The sequence below is a fragment of the Heterocephalus glaber genome, unplaced genomic scaffold, assembly GCF_053883595.1.
Source record: "Heterocephalus glaber isolate CG9 unplaced genomic scaffold, H.glaber_assembly_v1.0 deba00001572, whole genome shotgun sequence".
Taxonomy (NCBI): domain Eukaryota; kingdom Metazoa; phylum Chordata; class Mammalia; order Rodentia; family Bathyergidae; genus Heterocephalus; species Heterocephalus glaber.
In genome coordinates, this window is record NW_028258357.1 from 1 (window position 1) to 25,731 (window position 25,731).

Here is a 25,731-nt window from a genome sequence, read left to right on the forward strand (position 1 = left end):
CCTCTCTCTGGAACTTACTATAAAATATAGTTTTTGGAGGAAGTTAAAACAACTGATTTTACAGATAAATTTTATTACATGCTAAGGGATAAATGTGCGGCATTCATTACTAAGTAAACATTTGGGTTATTACCAATAAGTAAAATAAAACCCTTATTTGATTTCAAAACACTGGGACATCACAATGAAAACATAGGTTTATGTATAAGTTTCATTGACTGAAAGATATTAAACTCAATATTGTGTTTTCTTGTTGACATTTTTCTATTTTTAGAGAAGGATGATGTGTGTGTATTTCAAGAAGTATCAGTGTTGAATCTTGGACAATCTGTGATAAAGTATTTGGAAGGGGACTTTTGTTATACAATAGAGTGTTTGGAAGAAAAAGATAATCATACAGGGTTTCACACTTTGAATTTCACAATGGTGAATTGTTCAAAAACTTGTGATGTTGTAAGTATTCCTTATGTTCCAGTGAGAGTTAATCAGTCTATATTTGGCAGCTACTAATTTGGACTAGTAAATACTTCCTAAGATAAAAATACGAACTTGAATAGTTCTTCAGTCTATTATTTTATATTTGTTTATTGTATATTTCCACTTTCTTAGGACAACCTTGAACTTTAGGACTTTATTATTTATAATTTGACAGCTTGCTTGAGGTTGTTACACCTGCTTTATGAATCTTTTTGTTAACATCTATTACATTTCTATTATGGCCATATGATCTAATTGTTATTTGAAGCTCCTTAAATTCAATCTTAGAAATGCTCACCGCTGTTCAGAGAGAATGTATAGTTATGTAGGAAAACATCTCCAGAACTAATTCATTAAAATATTGATATTGTTTTGTGGCCAACTTAATGTACTGTCATTACATGCAGAACCAGGTATACACTCCAGCTCCAAGTGATTACGATTGTTGTGGTACCTGTAGAAATGTATCCTGCAAATTTCATATGGAAAATGGAACCTCAGTTATATATGCGGTATGATTCCTTTGTTTCCTAAAAGGTGTTCTTTGGAGAGTTGGTGTTGGTGCTACTTTCTAAGGAAGACAATCTTGGTTTAGTAAACTTGAAAAAGATCACACAACCATGCAGATCTAAACACGTCTGCACATACATTAAATATATTCATAACAGTACAGTTACAACGTACAACACACATTAAAGCGTTTGATAATTTCTGTTATGAAGAACACATTTGTACGGTTTCCCAAAGTAATTTTAGCATAGATATTCACATTTTTTCCCAAATGGGAGAAATGGGTTGTGGAAAAATCTTTATTTTTAGTTATTACAAAAGAACAGGAAACTCAATATTTCTATGGAACTGTGAACTTTTGATTTTGGATAAATTCGATATTACTATTTCTTGAATTTGAACGTTTTACCTTCTTTGATATTTAAATTTATAGATCATTTCCAGCTGAGGCCCATGAATGAACCTGAGGCTGTTCATAAATTGAGATAGAATCTAGAGAAAAGAAAAAAGGGAGGTTCATTAACATTTCTTACCTGTTCACAGAGAATCTTCAAGCCAGAATTTGACTATATTTTTAAAATGTAGGTTTTAAAATCAAACTATAGATCAATCACAGCCAAATAATTATGTAATAATTATTATGTAACAATTATTTAGGCTAACTTTATTTCTAAATAGAAATTCTGAAGTCAGGAATGAAAAAAAGTTATTATAAACATTTATTAAAGGAATAAGACTAGATTTTTAAATAACTATTAGGTGTACAGGATTAGAATCATGTAGCTCAGCAGCACAGTGCCTGCCTGGCAAGTGTGAGGTCCTGAGTTTGATCCCCAGTACAATAAAAAAAATTTGAATCACTAGTCAATAACCACTATTACCCAAATATTTAAAAAATTTTTTGGTAGTAGGGGAGTAGAAAGAAGGATAAACAAATCTCAAAAAAGGAGGCATGAAAGTGATATGATTTGTTGTTTTATAATTAATGAGGAAATGTTAGAGTAAGACCTTTGACATGTCATCAAATTAGATAATTAATTTTGTAGTAGAAAGAAGGACCTGTTTTCCCCTTTCCTCTATTGCTTCATTTCACGTTTATATCTCAGCTCTATCATGGAACCAAATGCATGCATTAAACACACACCATATGTATGTACGTATTTTCAGTTTTAATAAATTTGGGGAGTCTTTTTCTGACGGAACATTTATGTCACAAGAAGCTTTCTTCATCTTGATTTGAACTGATTCAGTAGGAAACAAAATAGTCTACTTAAGAAGCAGCAGATTTTATCATACCAAACAGTAACTTTTGTTTTTATTTTTAGGAGGGGAGTACCTGGCACTATAACTGCACCACATATGAATGTGTTAACACTGAGGAAGGGGCTATGGTTCTGAACTATAGCATGGTCTGTCCCCCTTTTAATGAGACTGAATGCAAAATGGTTTGTACTTTGTCTTATCTAAGAAAATTCTGTATTGACTTTTATTTTAAAAATACACTTTATATATTTTACAGGGTCACATTTAAATTATAGTTCCTTTATCTTGGTGAAAGTTTTATTTTCTTGCATAAGTAAAAGCTCTGTAGTATTTTCTTAGTTTACTATTTTGAGTTCTAGATGATGTTCCAAATATGATTGTTTCTTTGTGGACATCTTGTTATCTTTAGGATTTTATGCACTGATGTAAAAATTATTTTAAAAATTCTTGGGTCAGCAAGCCTAGACCCCCTTTTGAAATTGATTAATGAGCTAATTAGTTGAGTTAGGCCAATTTTTTTCCCTTGGGCGAGTTTTTAATGTGCGTTTCCTGATGTGACATTTGCCTTTGTTTCTCTGAGCACTAAGTTCTCATTGGAGAACTTAGTATAATGTTAGATTTTTCTCTCCCAGTTCTCTGAACTCTCAGAACAGAGTCTATTGGGAGAGTAGATTTTTAAAAGTGACACAACATTTATTTTAAAAGGTTCGCAGTTTTAATTATTTAGCCAAGGATAATCCCTAAAGAAAAATGATCTTTGATCACTTGTGTAGAGAAATAGCGTAGTGTCACTGATCCCCACCCCCAAGATGTACCCTTTGAATGATGTTAGCTAGCTAGCTATAACTTGTTCTAGTCATGGAATTTAAGTGCTGGAAAGAAACCTGGGCATCATCTTACTCCCCAATCATTTTATGGAATAAATTATTTGTTCATTTGAATTGCAGTCAGCAAGTGATGGAAAGCAATTAGTAATTACTGTCCAAATTCTAAAAGCTAATCAATAAAATTTTATCAATTTAGCCTTAGATGAGAGGCATCTAGTGATATTGAATGCTTTTGAATCCTTTTATTAAGGAAAAATTTATGCTATTTCAACATTTAATTATGTTCAGAAACTCAGTCTAACAGAGTAATTTAGATGATTCTGAGGAGTTGAGAATTTTGACTTCTATTAAAAATAGCTCTTATATTTTGTCTTGGGGAAAATATTTTGGACCTCTAACATGATTTTTTAAGTAACATGATCTTTTTTGTACTTTTGCATATTATTAATGTAGAGAGAATTCAATCTTAAGCAGAATATCAGCTCTTAAGAAAATTTTATTAGATGATGAGGAAAATTTTATTAGAAATGGTTAAAGTCCAATCTTTTTCCTATAAAGCCTTTGTGATATTGGATAAGGATATTGGAAAAATTAGGTTTTTATTTCTATTGTGAGAGGAAATGACTGGACACTAAATTTCTTAACTTTATTTCTTTTCTCTTTTCCTAGAATGAAGGGATTGTAAAGCTTTATAATGAAGGCTGCTGCAAGATCTGTAAGTGAGGGCACATTAAATGAAATAACTTCATAAGTTAGATGTGATTGCTCATGGTAATTATGGTTTTCTTTTAAGATCCCATTTCTGTGATGCAAAGGGAAATATATTTTATAAAGCACATTATTTAAGTGTTTTTGTGCTGTATGGTTGATAACTTTGTGATTTATTCTTTGTCTTCTGTAGTGTACATAAAATACTTTTAATTTAGATAAATTTTAATTTCATTATTAGAAATTTACTGTGGCATTTCTCAGTAGCTATTAGGTAGGATTTTAATAGATTTTATGTTTATAAGTGTACTAATGTCAAAAATCTTGGGACATCCTGAACTACTTAAAGCTGAGGTTATGGTGACAATGACAGTGAACATCCAATAAGGACATACAGGTTTTTTTTTTTTTTTTTGGTACCGGGGATAGAACTCGGGTCCTTGCGCTTGCGAGGCAGGCAGCAGAACCACTAAGCTAAATCCCCGGTCCCTAAGGACATATAGATTACAATGCTTTCCAAACTATTTTGAGCAAGTCTATGATTCTGTACTTTTGAAAAATACTATTTTAGTGAATTGCGTTTAAGTCCTAAATGTAAAAGTTCTCATGGTAATTTTGATAGTTAAAGCTGTGTGCATATATTTTATAGTTTGGAATTATAAATTTTATTGCATAGTGATTTTTAAATAATTTTAAAGACTGAAATAGAATAGAGGCATATTTATATAACTAATTTTATTTTTTAAAAATCTGCTTGAATTTTTTGCAATATAAAAATAGGAGTTTTTGGAAAATTGGCATAGACAATAATTTAAACATTAGAGATGCTTTTAGGAAAAAGGGCATAACATTTTTCAGGTTAATAATGCATAATATAGGCCTGGGTTTTTAGATTAAAAATTGTCATATTCACAAATGAGATTTTTGATCTGCTCGAAGAGTTAGATTCTCTCTTTAATATGTGAGAATAGTTTTATCAATTTAGAACTGTCTATTCTTATTGAATAGAATATTAAAATATATTTGTTTATTTGTTTGTTTTCTGGTACTGGGAATTGATACAGTGTATTAAAATAATGATACAACATAATTATGATATCTATATACCCTTGAACCGATAACAGCTTCTAAATCAGGGCATCTCCAAAGTTTGCTGTAAATATTTATTCCTCATAAATCCAATAAAATATGTCCTGAAAGTACCCTGGTGTTCACTGTAGAGTGGTTAGGTAATTTGTCTAAGTCAAAGCTCTTGTGACTGGTGATTCTGGGCTATAATGACATGATATGTGAAAAGCCAAATTAAACACATGTGTATACTAAAAACAAAGAAAACGGATCAGTATAACATAGCTTGATATCTAATTTGTCATTGTATTAATTTCTAGGGCAGCTGAAACAAAGTACTGTAAGTGAGTAGCTTAAGGAAATTTCTTGTTACAGATCTGGAGGCTAGAAATCCAGAGCAAAGATGTTGGCAGCTGGTTTACAATTAAAGCTATAGATGGTTGTATGTTCATATGGTGTTCTTCCTGTATGTGCGGCTGCCTTTAAATGTTCCCCTTTTATAAGGACAGCAGTCATATTGGATTAGAGCCCATATAATGATGTCATTTTCACTTGATTACCTCTGTAAAGACCTTGTTTCCAAATAAAGTCAAATTCTAATTTTCCAAAGTACATAAATACAAGTAATTTTGGAGAGTACAATTCAACTGATAAGAGTTACATTGCTTTGGTTTTATGGATACATAGTATAATATCACTTATGCATTTTAATTACTGGTGATCTTAGATGTATACTAGTTAAAATGTCTATGATCATTACAAATAAACAAATTTTCATTCATATCTTTACAAATGTAAACTAATGTGTATCAAATAATCATTGTATCACAAACTAAAAGAGTGAAATTTAACTCTAGAATCTAAAGAAGTCTATAGGTTTTTTATTAATTATATTGGTACATGTAAGGCATACAATATAATGACATTCATCATTGGAAATTTGCACCTTTACATAATCTCTCTTGGTTCTTATTTTTTCCCCATTCCCCTGCCCTCCCTTCAACCCCTCCAACCCTCCCTATCTACAAAGACTTTGTTTCCATTTTTTCTTTCTCTCATATTAATTCCATTCCCTTCTTTCTTTTCCTATACCCCTCCCATTTCCCCTTCCCCTTTGGCCCTTTTCTTCCTATTTCACATTATCTATTATACCTTTTAGTCCTTATTTACACTTTCAGTTTCTCACACTAGAGAAACTATTCAATATTTACACATGTGTGTTCTATTTCACTTAAGAGTATAGCTTCAGCGTGCATCCATTTAGCTATAAATGTATCTAATTTCTCATTCTTTATGGCTGACTAATACTCCATTTTATAAAAAACCCACATTTTCTTTATCCAGTCTTCAGTTGATGGGCAATTGGGTTGTTTCCAAGTTTTAGCTATCACGAATTGTGCTGCTATGAACATGGGTGCACATATATCACTGTGGTATGATTCTTTTAATTCTTTGGGGAAGATCCCCAGCAGGGAAATAGCTGGGTCAAATGGGACTTCCAGTCCTAGTTCTTTGAGGTATCTCCATACTGATTTCCACAGTGGTTGCACCAGTCTACACTCCCACCAGCAGTGGAGTAGGGTTCCTCTTTCCCCACAGCCCTGCCAGCATTTGTTATTGGTTGATTTCATGATGGAAGTCACTCTTTCTGGCGTGAGGTGGATTCTCAGTGTTGTTTTCATTTGTATCTCTCAATTGACCAGTGATGTTGAACATTTTTCATATGTTTATTGCTATTTCTATTTCTTTGTCTGAGAAATGTCTGTTCATTTCAGATGCCCATTTTCGGATTGGGTCTTTAAATTTGGGAGGTCTGATTTTTTGTAAGTTCTTTATGTATTCTAGATAGTAGACCTTTGTCTGAGGGACAGCTGGTGAAAATTTTTTCCCATATTGTGGGTTGTCTCTTCACACTGTTGATGGTTTCTATTGTTGTGTGGAAACTTTTTAGTAAGAAGAGATCCCACTTATTGACTGTTTGTGCTAGTTCACGGCCACTGAAGTTTTGTTCATAAAATCTTTTCCTACACCAGTGTCTTCAAGAGTCCTTCCTAACCTCTCTTCCAGCCAGTTTAATGTTTCTGTTTTAATATTTAGATCTTTAATCCATTTTGATTTTAGTTTAGTTCATGGTGAGAGAGATAGGTCTGGTTTTAATCTTTGGCAAGTTGAAGCCCAATTTTTCCAGCACCATTTATTAAAGAGACTATCTTTCCTCCAGCGAGGGTGTTTGGCTCCTTTGTCAAAGATGAGGTGGCTGAGTGTGTGTGGAGTTGTTTGTGCATCTTCGAATCTGTTTCACTGGTCCTCAGGTCTGTTTCTTTGCTTATACCATGCTGTTTTTATCACAGTAGCATTGTATCAAGTTGGGGATTGTGATACCCCCTACCTTATCTTTATTGCCTAGTATTGCTTCAGCTATTCTAGGTCTCTTCTTGTTCCAAATGAATTTTTGGATTGTTTTCTCCAAGCCTGTGAAGTATGCTGCTGGGATTTCAATTGGGATTCCACTGAATCTATAGAGCAGTTTTGGAAGTATGGCCATTTCATTATGTTAATTCTTCCTGCACAGGAACAGGGGATGTCTTTCCATTGTCTGGTATCATCTTCAATCTCTTTTTTCAGAGTGCTATAGTTTTCAGAGTAGAGGTCTTTGATTTTTTTTTTTGTTAGGTTGATTCCTAGGTGTTTCAATTTTTTGAATGCTACTGTAAAAGGAATTGATTGCCCCATTTCTCTCTCAGTGAGTCTGTTTTTTGTGTACAGAAAAGCTATTGATTTTTGTGTGTTGACCTTGTATCCAGCTACTTTACTGAATTTGGTTACTAAGTCTAGAAGACTTTTGGTAGAGTTCTTTGGGTCTTCTATGTAGAGTATCATGGCACCGGTAAATAATGACAATTTGACTTCTTCACTTCCTGTCTTTATTGCTTTTATTTCTTTCTCTTGTCCAATTGCTGTGGCTAATGTTTCCAAACTATATTGAACAAGAGTGTTGATAGTGGACATCCTTGTCTTGTTCCTGATTTTAGTGTGAAGGATTTCAGTTTCTGACCATTTAGTATGATATTGGCTGTTGGTTTTTCATAGATGGCTTTTATCAGATTGAGGTAGAGACCGTCTATTCCAATTTTTTGCAGGGTTTTTATCATAAATGCATGTTGGATTTTGTCAAATGCCTTTTCTGCATCTATGGAGATGATCATATGTTTTTGTCCTTGGCTCTATTGATATAGTGTATTACACTGATTGATTTGCGTATGTTGAACCATCCCTGCATCTTTGGGGTGAATCCCACTTGGTCAGGGTGTATGATCTTCTTAATGATCTTCTGCATACTATTTTCCAGTATCTTATTAAGGATTTTTGCATCTATGTTCATTGGTGAGATTGGCCTATAGTTCTCTTTTTTGATTGGGTCTTTCTCTGCTTTGGGGATCAAGGTGATGCTTGCTTCCAGGAATGAATTTGGGAGTATTGCTTCCCTTTCAATTTCATTGAAGAGTTGAAACAGGAGTGGCAGTAGTTTGTCTCTAAATGTCTTGTAAAATTCAGCAGTGAAGCCATCAGGACTCGGGCTTTTCTTAGTTGGTAAGTTTTTAATTGCATTTTTAATTTCATTGATTGATATTGGGTTGTTTAGAATTTTTAGGTCTTCTTCATTCAACTTTGGTAATTCATATGTATCTAAGAATCTGTCCATTTCTTCTGTGTTTTTCTTCTTATTTGCATGTAGGTTCTGGAAGTAGGTATTGATAATCCTCTGGATTTCTGCTGGGTCTATTGTAATTTCATCCTTTTCATTTCTAATTGCATGGATTTGGGCTATTTCTTTCCTTTTTCTGATAAGGTTGGCAAGGAGTTTATCAATTTTGTTTATTCTTTCCAAGAACCAACTCTTGGCTTCATTGATTTTCTGTATCATTCTCTTAGTGTCCATTGCATTGATTTTTGCTCTGATCTTTATAATTTCCTCCATTGTATGAGCTTTGGGTTTGTCCTGCTCTTCTTTTTCTAGAAGCTTGATGTTCAGCATCAGGTTGTTTAATTGGGCTCCCCGTTTTCCTAATATGTGTATTCACTGCTATGAATTTCCCTTGTAAGCCTGCTTTCATTGTGTCCCATAGATTCCAATATGTTGTATTCTCATTGTTATTTAATTGAAGGAATTTTCTGTTTTCTTCTTTAATTTCATCTGTGACTCATTGGTTATTCAGAAGTGTGTTGTTCAATTTCCATGTGATTATTAAATTTTTGCAGTTTCTTTTGCTATTAATCTCCAATTTCATTGCACTATGGTCTGATAATATACAGGGGATAACTTCAATTCCTTTGCGCTTACCTAAATATGTTCTATGAGCGAGTATGTGGTCTATTTTGGAGAATGACCTATGTGCAGCTAAGAAGACTGTGTATTCTGATTTTGTGGGGGTGAAACACTCTGTAAACATCTGTTAAGTCCATTTGTTCAAGAGTTTGCATTCTAGTATTTCATTGCTTGTTTTTTGTCTCATGAATCTATCTATTTTTTTTGGTACCAGGGATCGAACCCGGGTCCTTCCGCTTGTGAGGCAGGCAGCGGAAACACTGAGCTAAATCACCAGCCCCAAATCCATCTATTTGTGACAGTGGGGTATTGAGGTCCCCCGCTACTATTGTATTAGTGCTTATATGGTTTTTCATGTCTGCTAGTATTTGTTTTATATAGTTTGGCGCACTAGTGTTTAGTGCATATATATTAATGATTGTCATCTCTTCCTCTTGGGTTGTTCCCTTTACAAGGATGTGGTGTCCTTCTTTGTCTCTCTTAATCAGTGTGGGTTTGAAATCCACTTGATCTGCCAAGAGGATAGCTACTCCTGCTTTTTTTCAGGTTCCTGTTGCATGGAGTATTGTTTTCCACCCTTTAAGTCTATGAGTTTCTTATTGAATTAAGTGTGTTTCTTGTACACAGTATATTGTTGGATCTTGCTTCTTGACCCATTCTGCCAGTCTATTTCTTTTGATTGGTGAATTGATTAACATTGATGGTTATAACTGATATGTATTGACTTATCCTTGTCATGACTTTTTCTTTTTGTTGGATTCTCCCCCTTTGCATTTAATGTCTTGCGCCCAATGGATTCATTCTGCTGGGCTTCCTGGAGTTGTCATCCTCCTTGTCTTTTCCTAGGATATTGTTTAAAAATTTTTGGAGTGCTTGTTTGGTATTTGTGAAGTTCTTAAAGTGCTCTTTGTCATGAAAGTATCTTATTTCTCCATCCATTTTGAAAGATAGTTTTTCAGGGTACATCAATCTGGGTTGGAGGTTGTTTTCCTTTAGAGCTTGAAATACATCGCTCCTTGCTCTTCTTGCCTTGATGGTTTGTGTTGAGAAGTCTGCTGTGATTCTGATGGGCTTTCTTTTGTATGTGATTTGTTTCTTTTCTCTAACTGCTTGTAGAATTTTGTTCTTCTGTTGGGTTTCTGGAATCTTAACTATTATATGCCTATATGTAGATTTTTTTTTTTATCAGGGCTGGAGTCCTATTTGCCTCACTTATCTCTATGTCAAATTCTTTTCCCCTGCTTGGGAAGTTTTCTACTGTCACTTCTGTGAACAGGTTTTTTTTTTGTGTGTCATCTGCACTCTCTCCTGTTTCTTCTTTGACTCCAATCAGTCTTATGTTATTCTTCTTTGCATTGTCTAGCAGCTGCTGGATTGATTTCTTGTGTTCCCTTACAATTTTGAAGCAATTTTTCTTTTCCTGGTCACTAATTGCAATCTTATGTTCTATATCTGAAATTCTGTCCTCGCATTGGCTCATTCTGCTGCATAGACTTTCAATGGAGTTTTTAATCTTCTGGAAATCTGCATCTGTTTTATGGATTTCATTTGTTTCCTATGTTGGGATTCCATCATATTCCTCAGCTCCTCTATTTTTTTTTCTGTGTCAGCTCTAGATTTATTAATCATGTCTTGTATGATGGGTATAATCTCTGCTGTTATCTGAGAAATTATTTCTGATTTCATTTTTTCCAGGTCTCCTTTAGTTGGCGGTTCAGGGAGTCCAGGTGGCTGAGTATCAGATTTTTCCAACTTGTTGCCCTTTGGGGTTCCCTTAGGTGATCATGAAGTCTGGTTTTGGGACTTATTTACGTGTCTTCTCATTTCAACAGATGCAGGCTGTTGTGTCTTTATTGAGGTGACTTTTTTTGTTCACCCAGTGGTCTTGAATTCTCAGCAGGCAATGGAGCAGCCTTTACTGTGCTGCTCACCAGTACACCAATTTCTTGGTTCAGAGTGGTAGCCTTCTAGATCCCTGAGCTGGCCTGTTGTCTGGGCAGGCTTCTGGCTGGGGCCTGAGCACACTTGGGATGGTATCTAGGCATGCCTCTTGCTGGGGCCTCTATGTAGCTATTACCTTTGGTTGGGGGCTCTTTACCCCAGTTTCTGTTGTCTGCACAGGCTTTGGCTAGGGTCTCCTCACACTTATCAGTGGTATCGGGGTGAGCCTCTGGGTGTTGCTTGTGTGCCTGTACAGCTCTTCTCAGTCCCTGACTCTGGGTGATGGTATCTTGAGCCTCTGGCTGAACCCTGTGTGCCTGAGCATATGCCTTCTGGGCGGGCCTTTGGCTTGGGTGCGTGTGGCCAAGCCTCTGGTGTCGAGGTGGAGCCCCGCCTGGGATCCACCCACAGCCACTCTGGTCCTAGCTACACAGGTGCTCCCTGGGATCTGCTTGCACTTAAGGATGAAGTGGTGGGCCTTTGGTGGGAGCCCACATGCAGGTGCAGCTCCTCTCTGGGCAGGCTCCTGGCCTGGGGGTGTGTGCCTGAACCTCTGGGGTCTGGTGGAGCCCTGGCTGGGATCCTCCGGCAGCCTCACTGGTCTGGGCCACACAGCTGCTCCCCGGGATGTGCAAGCACTCACCCCGATGGAATGGTGGGCCTCTGGCCTATAGTTGTTGTTGTTGTTGTTTTTGTTTTTTCCCTTACCAGGGGATAGAACTCAGGACCTTGCACCTGCCAGGTAGGTGCAATGCCACTGGGCTACATCCCTGGCCCTTTTAGTTTATAGTTTTATAATATCACTTTTTTTCTCTTTCTGCTTCCTCTGAGTCTAGTGTGAGATGCAAGCACATGTGTGAGAGTCAGGTTGCATATTAAAAGTCTGGGTTTTAAAACCCCATGTTAGTCATTAGACAAGTGAGTGCAGTTAGGTTATGTGAGAGCAGACAGGGGAAGATCTGTGTAACTAGTCTGATGAACCACCATTTATTCTTGTCACACAATGACACTCTTAAGACTTGTAGGCAGTGCCACAGTAATCCTCACAGCAATTCTGGGAGGGAGGTAGGGCTTCCTGCACAGATGAGGAGGTGAAGAGTCTTAAGAAATTTATCTCATTAGTCAATAATAGATTTATGCTTGTCAGTTTCCTGACCCCAGGATCTTGAAATTCTTCCAAATTTTGGAAGCTGCAGAACAATCAATCCATCTGACAAGCAAAGATGTGAAGTCATTTCTGCTTTGATGTTAGGGAGTCATTTTCTGCGGTCTGGGACATGAAGCTGTTGGAGAGATTGTGGGGGTTGGATACTATCACAGGCGCTGTACACAGTATGTTGCAATTAAGTTTCTGAGAGATGAATAGGAAATGCCTCTTGGTAAAAGAAATTCACCTAAGAATAAATGAATGCTGTCCAATTTTTATTCTGGGAATGAACTGATTTATCATACAGATTTTGTTTGATGCCTACATATCCCAGATATCCCTGTAGGTACTGGGAGTGTAACAGTGAATGAAGTAATATATACATGCATAGTGCTTACTATCAAGAAAAGGGAAAGAATGACATAAATATATACTGATGTGTTAGGTAGTGATAAGAAGTATAAAGAAAAATAGCACCAAATAAAAGAGATGGAGAGTGATATTAGCTGGGTTGCTAATTTAAGTGTGGGCTTAGAGACCATCTCTGTGATGAGGAGTCATTTGAGTGGAGTCTCACTGTCCTGGAGGAGCCATCTAGGCAGTGAGAAGAGTTCAAAGTAGAAGACATCACAAAGTGTGGCTATAGCACAGGGCATGAGGGAGGGAAAGTGATAGAAAAGAGAGGTCCAGCCTTACAGGTCATTGTAGAGTCTTGACTATTTTTTCTTCTTGGCCTTGCATAGAAATAGATGGGCTAATGAGGTAATTAATTATTGGATGAAAGCACCATAAGGCACAAAACAGCCTGTGCTCCACAGATCGCACTCTTTATGGGCCATGCTAAAGTAGAGCAATCATAGAAAAGAGGACAAACCAGCCTAGGAGACTGAGGAGGAGCCAAGTGAACTATGGAATACAGAGTGGTGGACTGGATCAAATGCTGCTGAGAAGTCACACAGGATGAAAACTGAGATGTGACCTTGGATTTAACAATTGGAGGTCATATTTCAAGTATCTTAGCTACCAATCTCCTTTTCAAACAGAGTAACAACCTGTATCCACTTCACATGTTAAGATTTCATATAAGCATTTATTTTAAATAAGTATTACCTGACTAATTTGAAAATTGGAAACATAATTCCACCCTTTTGTAAACAAGGCAACTCAACAGAATGATTCAATGACTTTCCTAATGTGAAAAACCAAGTTAGTAGCAGAATGAGTTAAGGACCTGATTTTTTGGATTCTGACTTAGCAAGTACATCCACTATCATACAATGTAAAATATGTTTTCTTAGTTGTGTTATCAAGTGATAATCTTTCACGCACAGATGCATATTTCTGTATTGTAAATGATTACAAAGAGTTTTCATTTGAAATCATAAAAGGGGATTGCAGGACCATAAAATCAAGTATAATTATCCATATGTTTCAATATGGTTGATAAATATTGCAATTGCATTTTTTCATTATGTTATAATAATATATAGTGTGATCATATGACTTTAAAAATCTTGATTTTTATTTTTTGTTAGTATACGTTTCCAGTACATAATAATTACAGCATCTTGGGAAATTGGTATATATACATATCACATCTTGATCATTTTTACTCCTCCTTCTCCTCTATCTTCTCCTTTCTATTCTGAATCCTCTTCTCATCTCCAAAGTCTACTTCTGTGTTTCATATCTCTTTTTTTTCTGTATTTTGCCCTTTAAATTATTTATATTTTGAGGGGCGTAGGTTTAGCTCAGTGACCCTGCGACTATCTGGGAAACACAAGGTCCTGAGTTTGATTCTCAGTACACCCCCCAAAAGTCACTAAATTATTATTATTAATTATTATTATTATTATTAGGTACTGGGGATTGAACTCAGGACCTTGCACTTGTGAGGCAGGAAGTGGAACCACTGAGCTAAATCCCTCGCCCAAAATTATTTATATTTTGAGTTTCTCATATTGGAGAAACTATGTGACATTTTACATTTTATATCTTTTTTTTTTCACTTAGCATTATGGTCTCAAGATCCATTCATTTTCCTGCAAATAGCTCGACTTTATCCTTCTTTACAGCTGAGTAGTACTTCATTGTAGAACTATTCCATATTTTTGTTTTAAAACTGATGTCCATATGTACTTATACATTAATTATTTTATATAGTATTATATATTTTCTTATACATACTGTTTCATTCAAAAGATTATTTTATATGCACATGTGCACCACACACAGATTAATGTTAGCATTATTACATGAATGAAATAGTCTTGGCTTATGATAATGATAATTATTCTATGACAATAAGAAAAAGTGCAAATTAATAAGTTTAAGCTACGAACTGTAAGAATCTATTTAGAAGATAATGAATATTGTTTATAAAATATATAGGAATAGAGTATTAAATATATTTTAATACTGGGTTATATTTATATATATCAGCTTTCAAATTTAAATATATTCACATTTATAATCAAGGAACAAATTTAGCTGTGTCTTTCAATGAGTAAAACATTCTATATTTTTTTAGGCAAAAGAGAAGAAAGACTATGCCAGAAGGTGATCATTAAATCAATCATAAGGAAACAGGACTGTGTAAGCCAAAGCTCTGTAAGTGGAAAAATATCATTTGTTACATGAAAAGCATGTGTCTTTCCAGATGTATATGCCACCAACACATAGTGCTAACAAATTTATATGCCAACATACAGTATTTAACTTTGAGAATACTCTCACATTATAATATTATAATATTCTGTTTCTGAAGAAGTATGAATTATTCTAAGCATAAATAATAAACTGTCCTTAATGATAATTGCAATCAGAGAGATGGAAATTAAATCTAAACATAATTACTACCTGTTTTCTTAACTATGCAGTTTCACTCAACATGAACAGTGCTAGTTAAGGCTTTGCCCCCTTTACTATGACTAGTATAATTGTGTAGTCTACTTAAACCATGACATAACACAGAAGGCAATAGAATTGTTAGATTTTGGTTAATATATTCAATGTATTTGCTTAGTTATGTTTGTGCATTTCATATTTTGAGCTATATCAGCATTTTTATGTTGAACATCAACACAGTACATCCCTTTGATTTAGGTGAATTAAAATGCAATGTAGTAGTTTCCACAGTCTTTTAACATGCCATGCAGAAAATTGAGGATGAGGGTGATAAGTAAAATAGTCTTCCTTTCATCTGACTTGCTAGTGGAATCAAATAATATTCTTTCTTTAAAATTTTAAGACATTTTTTATTCTTCTCCTTACAGATAAATGTTGCCTCTTGCGATGGAAAATGCCCATCAGCTACCATATATAATATCAATGTTGAAAGTCACCTAAGATTCTGCAAGTGCTGTCGTGAAAATGGAGTACAAAACTTAACTGTCCCTCTGTATTGCTCTGGAAATGGCACTGAAATTATGTACACTCTCCAGGAACCTATAGATTGCACATGCCAGTGGAATTAACTTGTCAAACTCCAAGAGCTCTGACAGTATCATTATGTCAAATACATTGAACCTTTGTCACTATTATTTAGGCAGTTGGGCAGTGTATGCTATTTAATAATGTGTTTTTAGATAACTGGAATATAACAGTTTTACAGTTGGCATAAAACATATAGCCTTTGGTGGCAAATTAGATTCATTGCTTTGTTTTAGAGAAGCAAATGATTTTAAGTTGTTCAGCTGTAATATTGGTAGAATTGCAACATGGTACAAAACTGGAACTATTTTTTATCAAAAAGACTATTTTGTGAAATTCCTTAAATTTTCCTGACTGCTTATTTTTTGATTTCCAAAGTCTGCCATTGCTGTCCAAATTAAGGTATTCTTTAATATCTGCTACTTAGTTGATAAATATGATCAGTTAAAATTTGGTAGCTTGGGCCAGGGATTTAGCTCAGGGGCTCCACGCCTGCCTGGCAAACAAACACAAAGTCCTGAGTTTGATTACTGGTACAAAAAAAAAAAAAATGAAGAAAAGAAAAGAAAAGAAAGAAAAAAAATTGGCAGCTCGATAGCCATTGAGGTTTGTGTTTAGAAACATGATAGAGCTATAAAATTTTAGATTACTTAGAACTCGAGTGGATGGGTTGCTTCTGCACATTACTCTCATTTTGTGGGTTTAACAATAACTCGGGAAACAGACTGATTTGGACTAATTCACCCATTGTAACAACAGAAGAGATTATGGTGGCAGACTTAAGTTCTAGATCTGTTTTATTCTAGTCTTAGTTGTTTTATTTTGAGTAGTAAAGTGTCTATTATAGAATCATTCATTCTTAGTTTGCATCAGATAGAATTAAAAATTTGAAGTTGAAGGTGTTTTTAAAAATACCAAATACACGTAAATAGTTATCCCAATAATAGGAAGCAGGGAAATACAGCCTCAGTTGGTAAATTTAGGAGGCAGATCTTGAATATTTATTTTTATACCTTTAAAACTGCTGTTAAATATGTTATTACTGTTTAACATTGAAGTAGCTACTTGCTATCTCATGACACCTGATTTTTAAGACGTATTAGCAAACATTGAAGTCAAGAGCTACTTTGGTATCAATGTTGCTTTATCAATAAAGAGTGAAGTAAAACTATCTGAATGTATTAATAATTTTATAATGGGATACTGCAGTTTTTAAATACAGTAGCTTACTGATATTTGGAAGTAATGTGTATTAAGATCTTTGCAAACTCCCAAATTAATTTTCATTTTGAGTAACTAGTTATTAAAATTTATTCTTCAATAAAGAGAGAATGCTATAATTAGAGCAGTTGTAAATATAAAAAATTTCAACAATAGTCCCCAGGTTGATCCCCGATACCAAAAAAAAAAGTTCAACATTGATAATAAAACATTCAAATAACATCAAAAAACAAATGCTTGAGTCCTAAGAAGCTAGGTGACCTGATTTTCCATACTAGTGCTTTTACTTTAAAATCACACTTCCCAGAAATATTGCAACCTACTAGTATTTTGGGCCTCCAGGGTTACTTATGTGTACTGTACAGAAAATGATTTATCTTGTTTGTGTTTAACGTGTATTTCCTATATAAGTAAATATATGAATATCTTTGATTCTTGTTAACACATACACTGAATTAAATATTTTTGTTTAAATAAAACATTAACATTTTGCTTAAGAGAAAACATTATGTACCTCAAATATAGTATAAATGTTGTATACTGTCATCCATTTTTATTTCTACTTTGTGAAATATTTGTTGTTAAATTAAAATATTAAATGATCTTTAATTCTATTTGTAGAGAAAATGGAAACATTCTCCTGGAACTTCATAAAAGCCTAGCAAATATAACAAATATGTATTGAGGTCCTGCCATGTACCTATCACTATTCTAAACTCTGGAGACACAGGCAAAACAAAACAGACATAGTTCTTGTTCTCATACAACTTGCATTCTAGGAAGAAAGCAGACTTTAATGAGTCATGCATTATAATCTCAAAGTGGGGATGGCCATTCTATCCTGACTCAACGTCTAGAAGCCCACAGAAAAAGATTAATAAGTTTAGCCAAAAAAAAAAAAAAAAAAAAAAACTGGAAGGAAATTCTACATGGGGGAAAAAAGTCAAAAGGAAAATGTGAAGAAGCTAAAGATATATCACTGATACATGATATATCACAGATGAAAACTAATCTTTCTATATATAATAAGCTCCCCAAAATGAAAAAAAATTACAAAAAGAAAAATAGGCCATGTACTGACTGCCCAAAGAAAAGCAAGTAATATGAGTAAATTCTTCAATAAAACAACATGATAACGACAAAAATTGGCCGTAAAAGTACTTAACTTTTAATCTGCAATGAAATACAATTTCTCTTTTACTAGCGAATATTCAGAAGTTTAATGATATTTTTATTTTTCAAGGGAAGATAGGCACTCTTGCATATCATTGGGGAATAACACAAAACCATAGAAATCTTAGAGAAGACATAGCCACGTATACAAATATTACAGGGTTGTTTTGAATTTGCCAAACTATCTATGATAAAATCCCAGAAAATCACCTGTTCTAACACAAAATGGCACTTGTGCAAGGTTATTGATTGCAGCATTATTTGTATTAGTAAAGCCTAGAACCAAACCAATAAGAATTGAATAAACTCTATTAATCCATATAATGTAATGTTATGCAATTGCGGAAAAGAATGAAAAAGAAATTTAAATGTTGAATTTGTCGATCTCTAAAATTTTCAGTAACATAAAGTATGCATAGAAATATTGAAGAGCACATGTAGATTGCTAGTTTTTATTAAACATGGGTCAAAACAAGAAAATATAATCCCATTTATATAGGAGTAAAACAATAAGCTAGTAAAATAGCACAAATAAATGGTGGAGATGGATCATATGGAGACTGGGATGGGAAATAGAATTCTCAATATAAATTTTAATATATCTTTTGATTTTTGAATTATGAATATCAATATGTCAAATATTTAAATTAGACATAAGTATATACTAATATAAACAAATGAACAATTCTAAGTTCTTCTTATATGGAATCTGTTACATCAGAAACATATATTCCAGTCATTTCCAAGGTAAATGATGTGTAGGTTATGATCTGAACAATAAATACGAGTCAACCAATAAAGCATTTCCAAACAAAGAGAACAATATGTGCTCAAAACTTGTGGGAGGAAGGGATAGTGCAGTTCAGAGAACTGATAGACTGAGAATGTCTTTGCGTGTTTTGAGTAATGGAGAGTGGTAAAAATGGTTTTGATAAGATGGACTGGAAGTCAAATAATAAGCAAAAAAGATTGGCAAGATGCTATTGTGATATAATGAGAAATTTTCGTAACAGTGCAGGTAGAAGAAGTTGTAGTACACGATATAGTTTAGAGGAAAAGTCAAGAGAACTTGGAAATCGTGTGAAAAAGTGTTTTGGGAATATCTGCATTTGATGAGCAAACGCGTGGTGGTGAATGAGAACTTTGGAGAGAAAGGAATATTTTGGGGTGGGGTAAGAAAGAGATGATTCAATTCTGGTCATGTTAATATGGTCAACTGGAAAGCTGAGTGAAATTATTAGTACATGGCCATTTATATTTGTCTGGTGGCAAGAAGAGAAGCCTCTGATAGAAATATCTTGTTAACATAGACATAGTATAATGCTATGAGAATGAGAATAGCCAGGGAATAACATAGACAATGAAAAGAAAACAAGTTCTACGATTAAGTACAGAAGCCCTCTGACGTTTAGTGGTCATAAAAAAATGAAAAACAAAAATAAAACAAAATGCAGAAATGAAAAGAAAACTAAAAACCAAAAACAACCAAGGAATGAGACTGAGAACGAATGGTCATAAAGGTTGAAATAAAGGCTAGAACCTTGATGGGGGTCACTGAAACCAGGGAAATAGAAGGTTATGCAAAGAAATGGAGTTATGATCTATTAAATGGTAATGAGTCAGCGCATCTACAGACATAATTTAAAAATTATGAGCAAAAGCCATGGTGAAGATGTAGAAATATGATTGGTGGGTAGTAAATGGGACTTACTGCGTACCTACTATGCACCTATGCAGATCAGACCAGATGCGTGCTCTTGTTTCTGCATCCAGTCTCTACTGCATACAGTCTTTAGCTTTTCACTCTGCCTGCAGAGGCCAGGGGGCAGGAACAGCACAGCGCATGTGCTCCAATTCCAGCGCCGCCATTGGTCTTCTCACCTTTCCCACAGCACCTTCTCAGTCCTCTTTGCGCGAGGAAGGGCACCTTCCCCTCTAGTCTTCTCTTTTGGAGCTCTTGCTTCCCTTATACTACTGGGCCTGTTAAAATGTATGCCTCCAGGAATGCCCGACTCCGTCTCAAAAAGAGGAGGAATTAATACCCTGTGAGGTGAGCTCTGACCAAGTAGTGACAGGCCCAGGACCCAGTAGGTAAGCTACTCACTCATGCTTCTCTCTTCAGTCACCTGTTCTAGATGCAGTGGTTCCATTTTGTCTTTCTAGATACTTCTGTGTTTTATGGGAACTGAGGCCAGCTCTCCACCAGTCTGACTTGTATTTGCTTCTCCCCTCACCATTCCACTTTCCATCAAATCCTTCTTTACAAGTCTTTCCCATCTCAACAGGTGACAGCTGTCAACATGTTGTGGGCTTTGTACACATGTACCTTTGCATGTATTTCCTGATAAGCTCAGAACCATGATGAAATACTTTTAGCTTACTAAGTCAGTGTTGTAAAGTCTTATAACCATTTTACTATGTTATATTGAAAGGGAAAAGGGTAAATAATAACTTTCTAGAGCTGTTGTTAAGAGAAAAAAATAATAAAAAATACCCACAAAGAATTTTTCTCCTTTTTGGTTATTTATTTTCCTTTCTCCCTGCCTCCCCCAGTCATAAACGTGTACTTTATAAATTTTTAAATTCATAAAAACTTTTAGGAGTTTTTCAGCAGAGATACCTGCTATATAATATTCCATTAAGTGAGTATCAGAATGTATTTAACTAGTCCATTAATGGATATTTGTTTCTTATTTTCCTTATTATAAATCCTCATGCATTAAGAGGAATTAAAGAACCAGATGGCATTAGCATGTGAAAAATTTCTATTTGTATTGTCAGAATTGTTTGCCACAACTACTAAAATAATTTTTTTCTTCCACAAACAGTATCTGAAAGTTTGCTTCCTTTGTCATTATCATTACTGGATAGAGACAGAAAAATTCCTTGATACAGTAAGCAAAAATTGTCAGCTTCTATCGTACTATATATGAATTTGCCATTAAATTTAAACCTTGTTTTATACTTATTGTATTTCTTCTTTTGTCTATTTTTCCTTTGTCTGTTTTCTTATGTAGTAATTTAATAGTGTACTACATAGGGACAAATCATTCTGAAAACTTTAACTCACTTGTCTATACCTTTAAGGTTATATTTTAATTAATATAACTTATTCATTTAATAGATGAATATAAATTAATTACTGATTTATACAACTCAATTAAACTGAAAAGGTGAAAAGGCAAACATGATGTCTCTTGAGGATTTAATGCCTAGGAGAAAAGAGACTCTTAATAGGAATTGAAAGATTTCTACTTTTTCCTAGACAATTAATTACTGTGCAATACTTCAAGATTAATGTTCACATTACACAGAAAATAATCTTAAACTTTTGAAACTCAGATATTTCAACAACTTATGAAAATTAATATATTGAGAAGATCTGTATTTGTGACATATAGATTCAGGAAATTTCAAAACAGAGAATAAATATTAGTGACCCAAAGTGGATTAGAATTCATGTATGCCCTTTATTCTAAGACAGGGCCACTATGACCTGTTGAACAGTTCGAGCCCAGTATAAAGGAGCTCATCTAAGGAAAGGGAAATGAATCTAGTGAGTCTAGTTCAAGCTTCACAAGCCAAGACTTAGGTACTCTGACAAAAGAATATTTTTGGCAAGAGGAAGGAATTTCTTTTTATTTTGTACAGGGGCCCTGGCCTCTTATCAAACCAAACCCAAACAATTTTAGAATACCTCCTATTAGAAGGAGGAGGCTATTTCTAATAACTCCTAAAGTAAGAAGGGAGATACTTTTCTGATTCCTCCACCACACATTATGCTTTTGTAATATATCTGTCATGAGCAGGCACCTTTTGATAATTTATACACCAATTGACAACTGTCTTGTTCCTAGCCTTTATTTCCTAAAAAGTCATATAAATTGCTATAGCACTAAGAACCTTGTATGTTACATTTTTTTTTCTTTTGGTGGTTCAAGGAGAACTTAACTTTTTTTTCACTAACAGCTGCTAACTAGAAAGCTTGAAAACAAACTTCTATATTAGATTGTAAAAATTACGACCTATTACCAAAAACAGGAAGTATTTACATAAATGTAGGGATGGGTAAAAATATAGAGAATTATAAATTTTTATGAACCAATATAAGATTTAAACTTCTCTGTCCCCTCAATTATATTTATTTTTGTATCAAAATTATGTCTGTTTATATTTTGTATTAAAAACTATGTATGAGTGCACATAAACACACACATACACTTTAATTCAGTTTTAAAACCTAACTGAGTAGTTCAGTATGTACATAAACTAAATATAATCCTTACTTCTAGACCTAATGTCTTTATTACTGAATTCTTATGTTTGCTTTATTGCTTGGTTGCTTGATATTTATCTTCAACTAATGTTTCTCTGGAAAGATGTATAGGCTGCATATTTTCTAAAGTTTTATGTGTAGTGTGGCAAGACAACTAAGGTCTGAGGATGTCAGGCCAAAGAAGTTTGATTCCAAATCCTTTTTCTGAGGGACTATAAGTAAAATAACAATTTCTCACTTTACATTTTCAAATTTCTTACCACATTAATGTGAGGATAGTAAAAGTAACACATATAAAACATGTAAAATGCCATATAGAAAGGACTTGATATATATTAACTAAGTATAAAAATTTGAAGTCACATTTTTGCTTTCAAAATAGTAGACAGATTCCCTGTGTTTTGATATTTATTGTTGCAAAAGGAAAGTCTGGTTCTGTATGAAACTTGGTTACAAATAGATGTTATGTCTTTTTCTTTTCTTCTGAAGGGTTGCTAATGGAAAATTTTCTTCAAGTTTTGAGTTCAATCCTGTGAAAATGTGTAGGGGTATGGGTATCTATAGTTTTTAGAATGTTTTGAAATCCTGAAACTGTCACAAAATCCTTTTATAAAGACAGAATATTTATTTTTCTATTAGCAGTCTCTGTTTATTGGGCATACTTTCATTTTAGGTAATCTAGTTTTTATTTAGAAATATCAATTATGCATATATTATTTTTACCTCATAGCTAAATATTTTCTCTCAATTTCTTGTGTTTTTTCTCTGCATAATTATAGACGTTTTTGTTTTTCTTTCATAGTACTTATGCACATATACTCTACTTCCACCAGAGTAGGTTATAATTCTGCAAATACATATTGTTTACTTGGATTTATTTTTACCTAATTTTAAAAATATCATTCAGTGTTTTAACCTAAAGATATTTTATATCTATGATAGGCTATCCTTTTCTCTGAATACTTTCTATAATTTTATATAAATCATAGTGTTTTACTAACTTTAGAAAAAAGCAAAAACTTATTTTCCCCCCAAATTTTGTAAAAGGGTACTTATACTAGCTGGTATATACTTCCCTTGCTTTATCAGGATACTAATCTCTTCCCTATGCCTTGCAGTATCACTTTATAGGTTCCAGGGCATATTTTATGTTATTGTTGTTGTTTATTAATGATTAGGCTATGAGGATTGGTTAAACAATTGCCATGTGAGGAATGGTGATATTATTATTTTTGTATCTCTAGCTACAAGGCATTATCTTAATGTTAATTCCTAAATAATTTCTCATATTCTGACTTTTACTTAACATTTCTCAGCTATACAAAAGTGGCAGCATCTCCTACTGCTGTTCAAGGTTCACTATATCCTAAGTTGTCAAAATATATGAAAAACTTTAATGTCTTCGTCTAGAGCTATTGCCTCTGTGTGTGTGTGTGTGTGTGTGTGTGTGTATGTGTGATATTTTCTTCATATACAGTGTTTGTTTCATGGTAACAAATTCAGAAAATATTGTGGGCTGCTGCTTGCATCAGCTCTTTTCCTGAGAGCTACTGTCTCTGAGTAGATACAGAAAGATCAGTTGAAGTGAGAAAAACTTAAGCAACTTTGAGAGATGCATCTGTGTAATAATATAACCTTAGACTGGTTTCTAGTAGGGAAAGATCTCAAACTCTGTGTTAAGAAATTGGAAATGGTAAGATACAAACTATTTCACCTCACTCCAGAGAGAATGGCTGCTATCCTTTCTTTTTTTCCCAGTAGAGTTATCTCTGTTTAACAGATATTTTTCCTGAACTCAGTTTTATTTTGTTAAGCAATTGTGCTTTGTTATTTTATGTGTGTGTTTTGTTTCTCCAGTGATTGGAGAAACATTAGTGAGAGCTACATTAAAGAGTGTTTATCATATATACACTCTTAAACTTGAAAACTAATTTGAACATTTTTATAGAACTAAAAATTTGGAAATGATATAAATATCTTATAATACTGTACATAGTTTTCTAATCATTATATAATTTGTGACATTTATAACCTGTGGTATTATGCATAAATAAAAACTATACCTTCAAAGACTCATCACTGATACAAAATGTGTAGAAAAATAAAATGTAAAACCATATTATTCCAATATTGCTAAAAATGACATATGCACTTTGCACAGAAAATACTTTCAGAAGAAATACATGATTATGTTTGGCACTGGCTGTCTTTGACTTGTTGGTTTATCTTAGACTCGTTGTATTTATTTGTTTTGTTTTTATTTTCCATATTCTCTTCAGTGAGAAATCTTTTTTTTCTGTAAATTCTTTTATTGGTATACAATTTTAGGTATACAATATGTTTACATTTATCATTGGGTGCTTGTACCTGTGCATGATGTATCTTGATTTTCATTTTTTCCCCCATTACCTGTGTGCCCCTCGCCCCTCACCCCCTCCACCCTTCCCTATTTACATAGACTTTGTTTCCATTGAGAAATCTTAAGTGTAGGCTTTTGTTTTGTTTTTAAAGGGGTCAAGAGGTCTTTGGAAGATTTTTGTCAAAGAATTGAAAGATCAAAATTACCCTACAGTATAAACTTGACTAAATTATGCACAAGTAATTCTACTTATTGTCCATGATAATAAGAGCACTTTGTTTTCTGTTCTTCTGTGATGACTATTTTGAAGAGGCTCTTTATTTTCATGAGACAAACTATATAATTTGTAATCCACTTAGTGTATATGTTTTTGCACTTCAAGTATTCTCACCTGTTTTATTTTGGGTTGGTATTAACCCTGAAATTCAAATATCAACATTACATATAAAGTGTATAAGATTTTATGAAGGAATTTAAGGAAGTAAGCTCAATACAATAGTAGGACCTGGGTGTAATCCCAGCACTCAGAAGGCTGAGGCAGGAGAATCGCTGCAAGTTTGAGGCCAGCCTAAGCTACATAGTGAGTTCAAAGCCAGCCTCAACAACATAGCAAGACTTTGTATCAAAACAAACAAACAAAAAAACCAAAAGAAAACAAAATAAAAAGATACAATGATAGAGTAAGAAAGGCTTCATCAAAATGTGAGAATAATTTGATTTTAGAACATTGCATTAAAATTAATTTTTAGAATATGATTTCTTAACTTTAGAAAAAAATGCATAGGCTGTAAATGTAGTGGACTGTGTACAAAATGTAGTATCCAACACAGTTATACAGTATTCATATTCTTGTTCTAACAGCAACTGGTATAAATTATGTCCAAGAAGAAAAACTTATTTAATCAATCAGTAGGGAGATTGTATAGCCCTTTGTGTGGTTAATGATAAGGAGACCAGATTATAAAACTCAACAGAGTTGAAATCCAAATAATGTTACTTACT

At 33.9% G+C, this 25,731-nt stretch overlaps 1 protein-coding gene across 1 annotated transcript; it reads left to right on the forward strand.

The window, feature by feature from the left end:
• Positions 1-25: 25 nt before the first annotated feature.
• LOC147823542 (otogelin-like protein) lies at positions 26-18,420 on the forward strand. Its single transcript, XM_087192519.1, has 6 exons — positions 26-453; positions 885-989; positions 2,313-2,432; positions 3,747-3,792; positions 14,799-14,878; positions 15,544-18,420. The coding sequence occupies exons 1-6, from the start codon at positions 424-426 to the stop codon at positions 15,742-15,744; spliced, it is 582 nt and encodes a 193-aa protein (XP_087048645.1). The 5' UTR covers positions 26-423; the 3' UTR covers positions 15,745-18,420.
• Positions 18,421-25,731: the final 7,311 nt, after the last annotated feature.

What these genes read in the sequence shown, in the direction of transcription:
- LOC147823542 (XM_087192519.1), top strand. Translation starts at nt 424, where the DNA reads ATGGTGAATTGTTCAAAAACTTGTGATGTT. An exon ending in GTTCAAAAACTTGTGATGTT is followed by an intron (nt 454 to 884) that starts GTAAGTATTCCT and finishes CATTACATGCAG; the next exon opens with AACCAGGTATACACTCCAGC. An exon ending in GAACCTCAGTTATATATGCG is followed by an intron (nt 990 to 2,312) that starts GTATGATTCCTT and finishes TTTTATTTTTAG; the next exon opens with GAGGGGAGTACCTGGCACTA.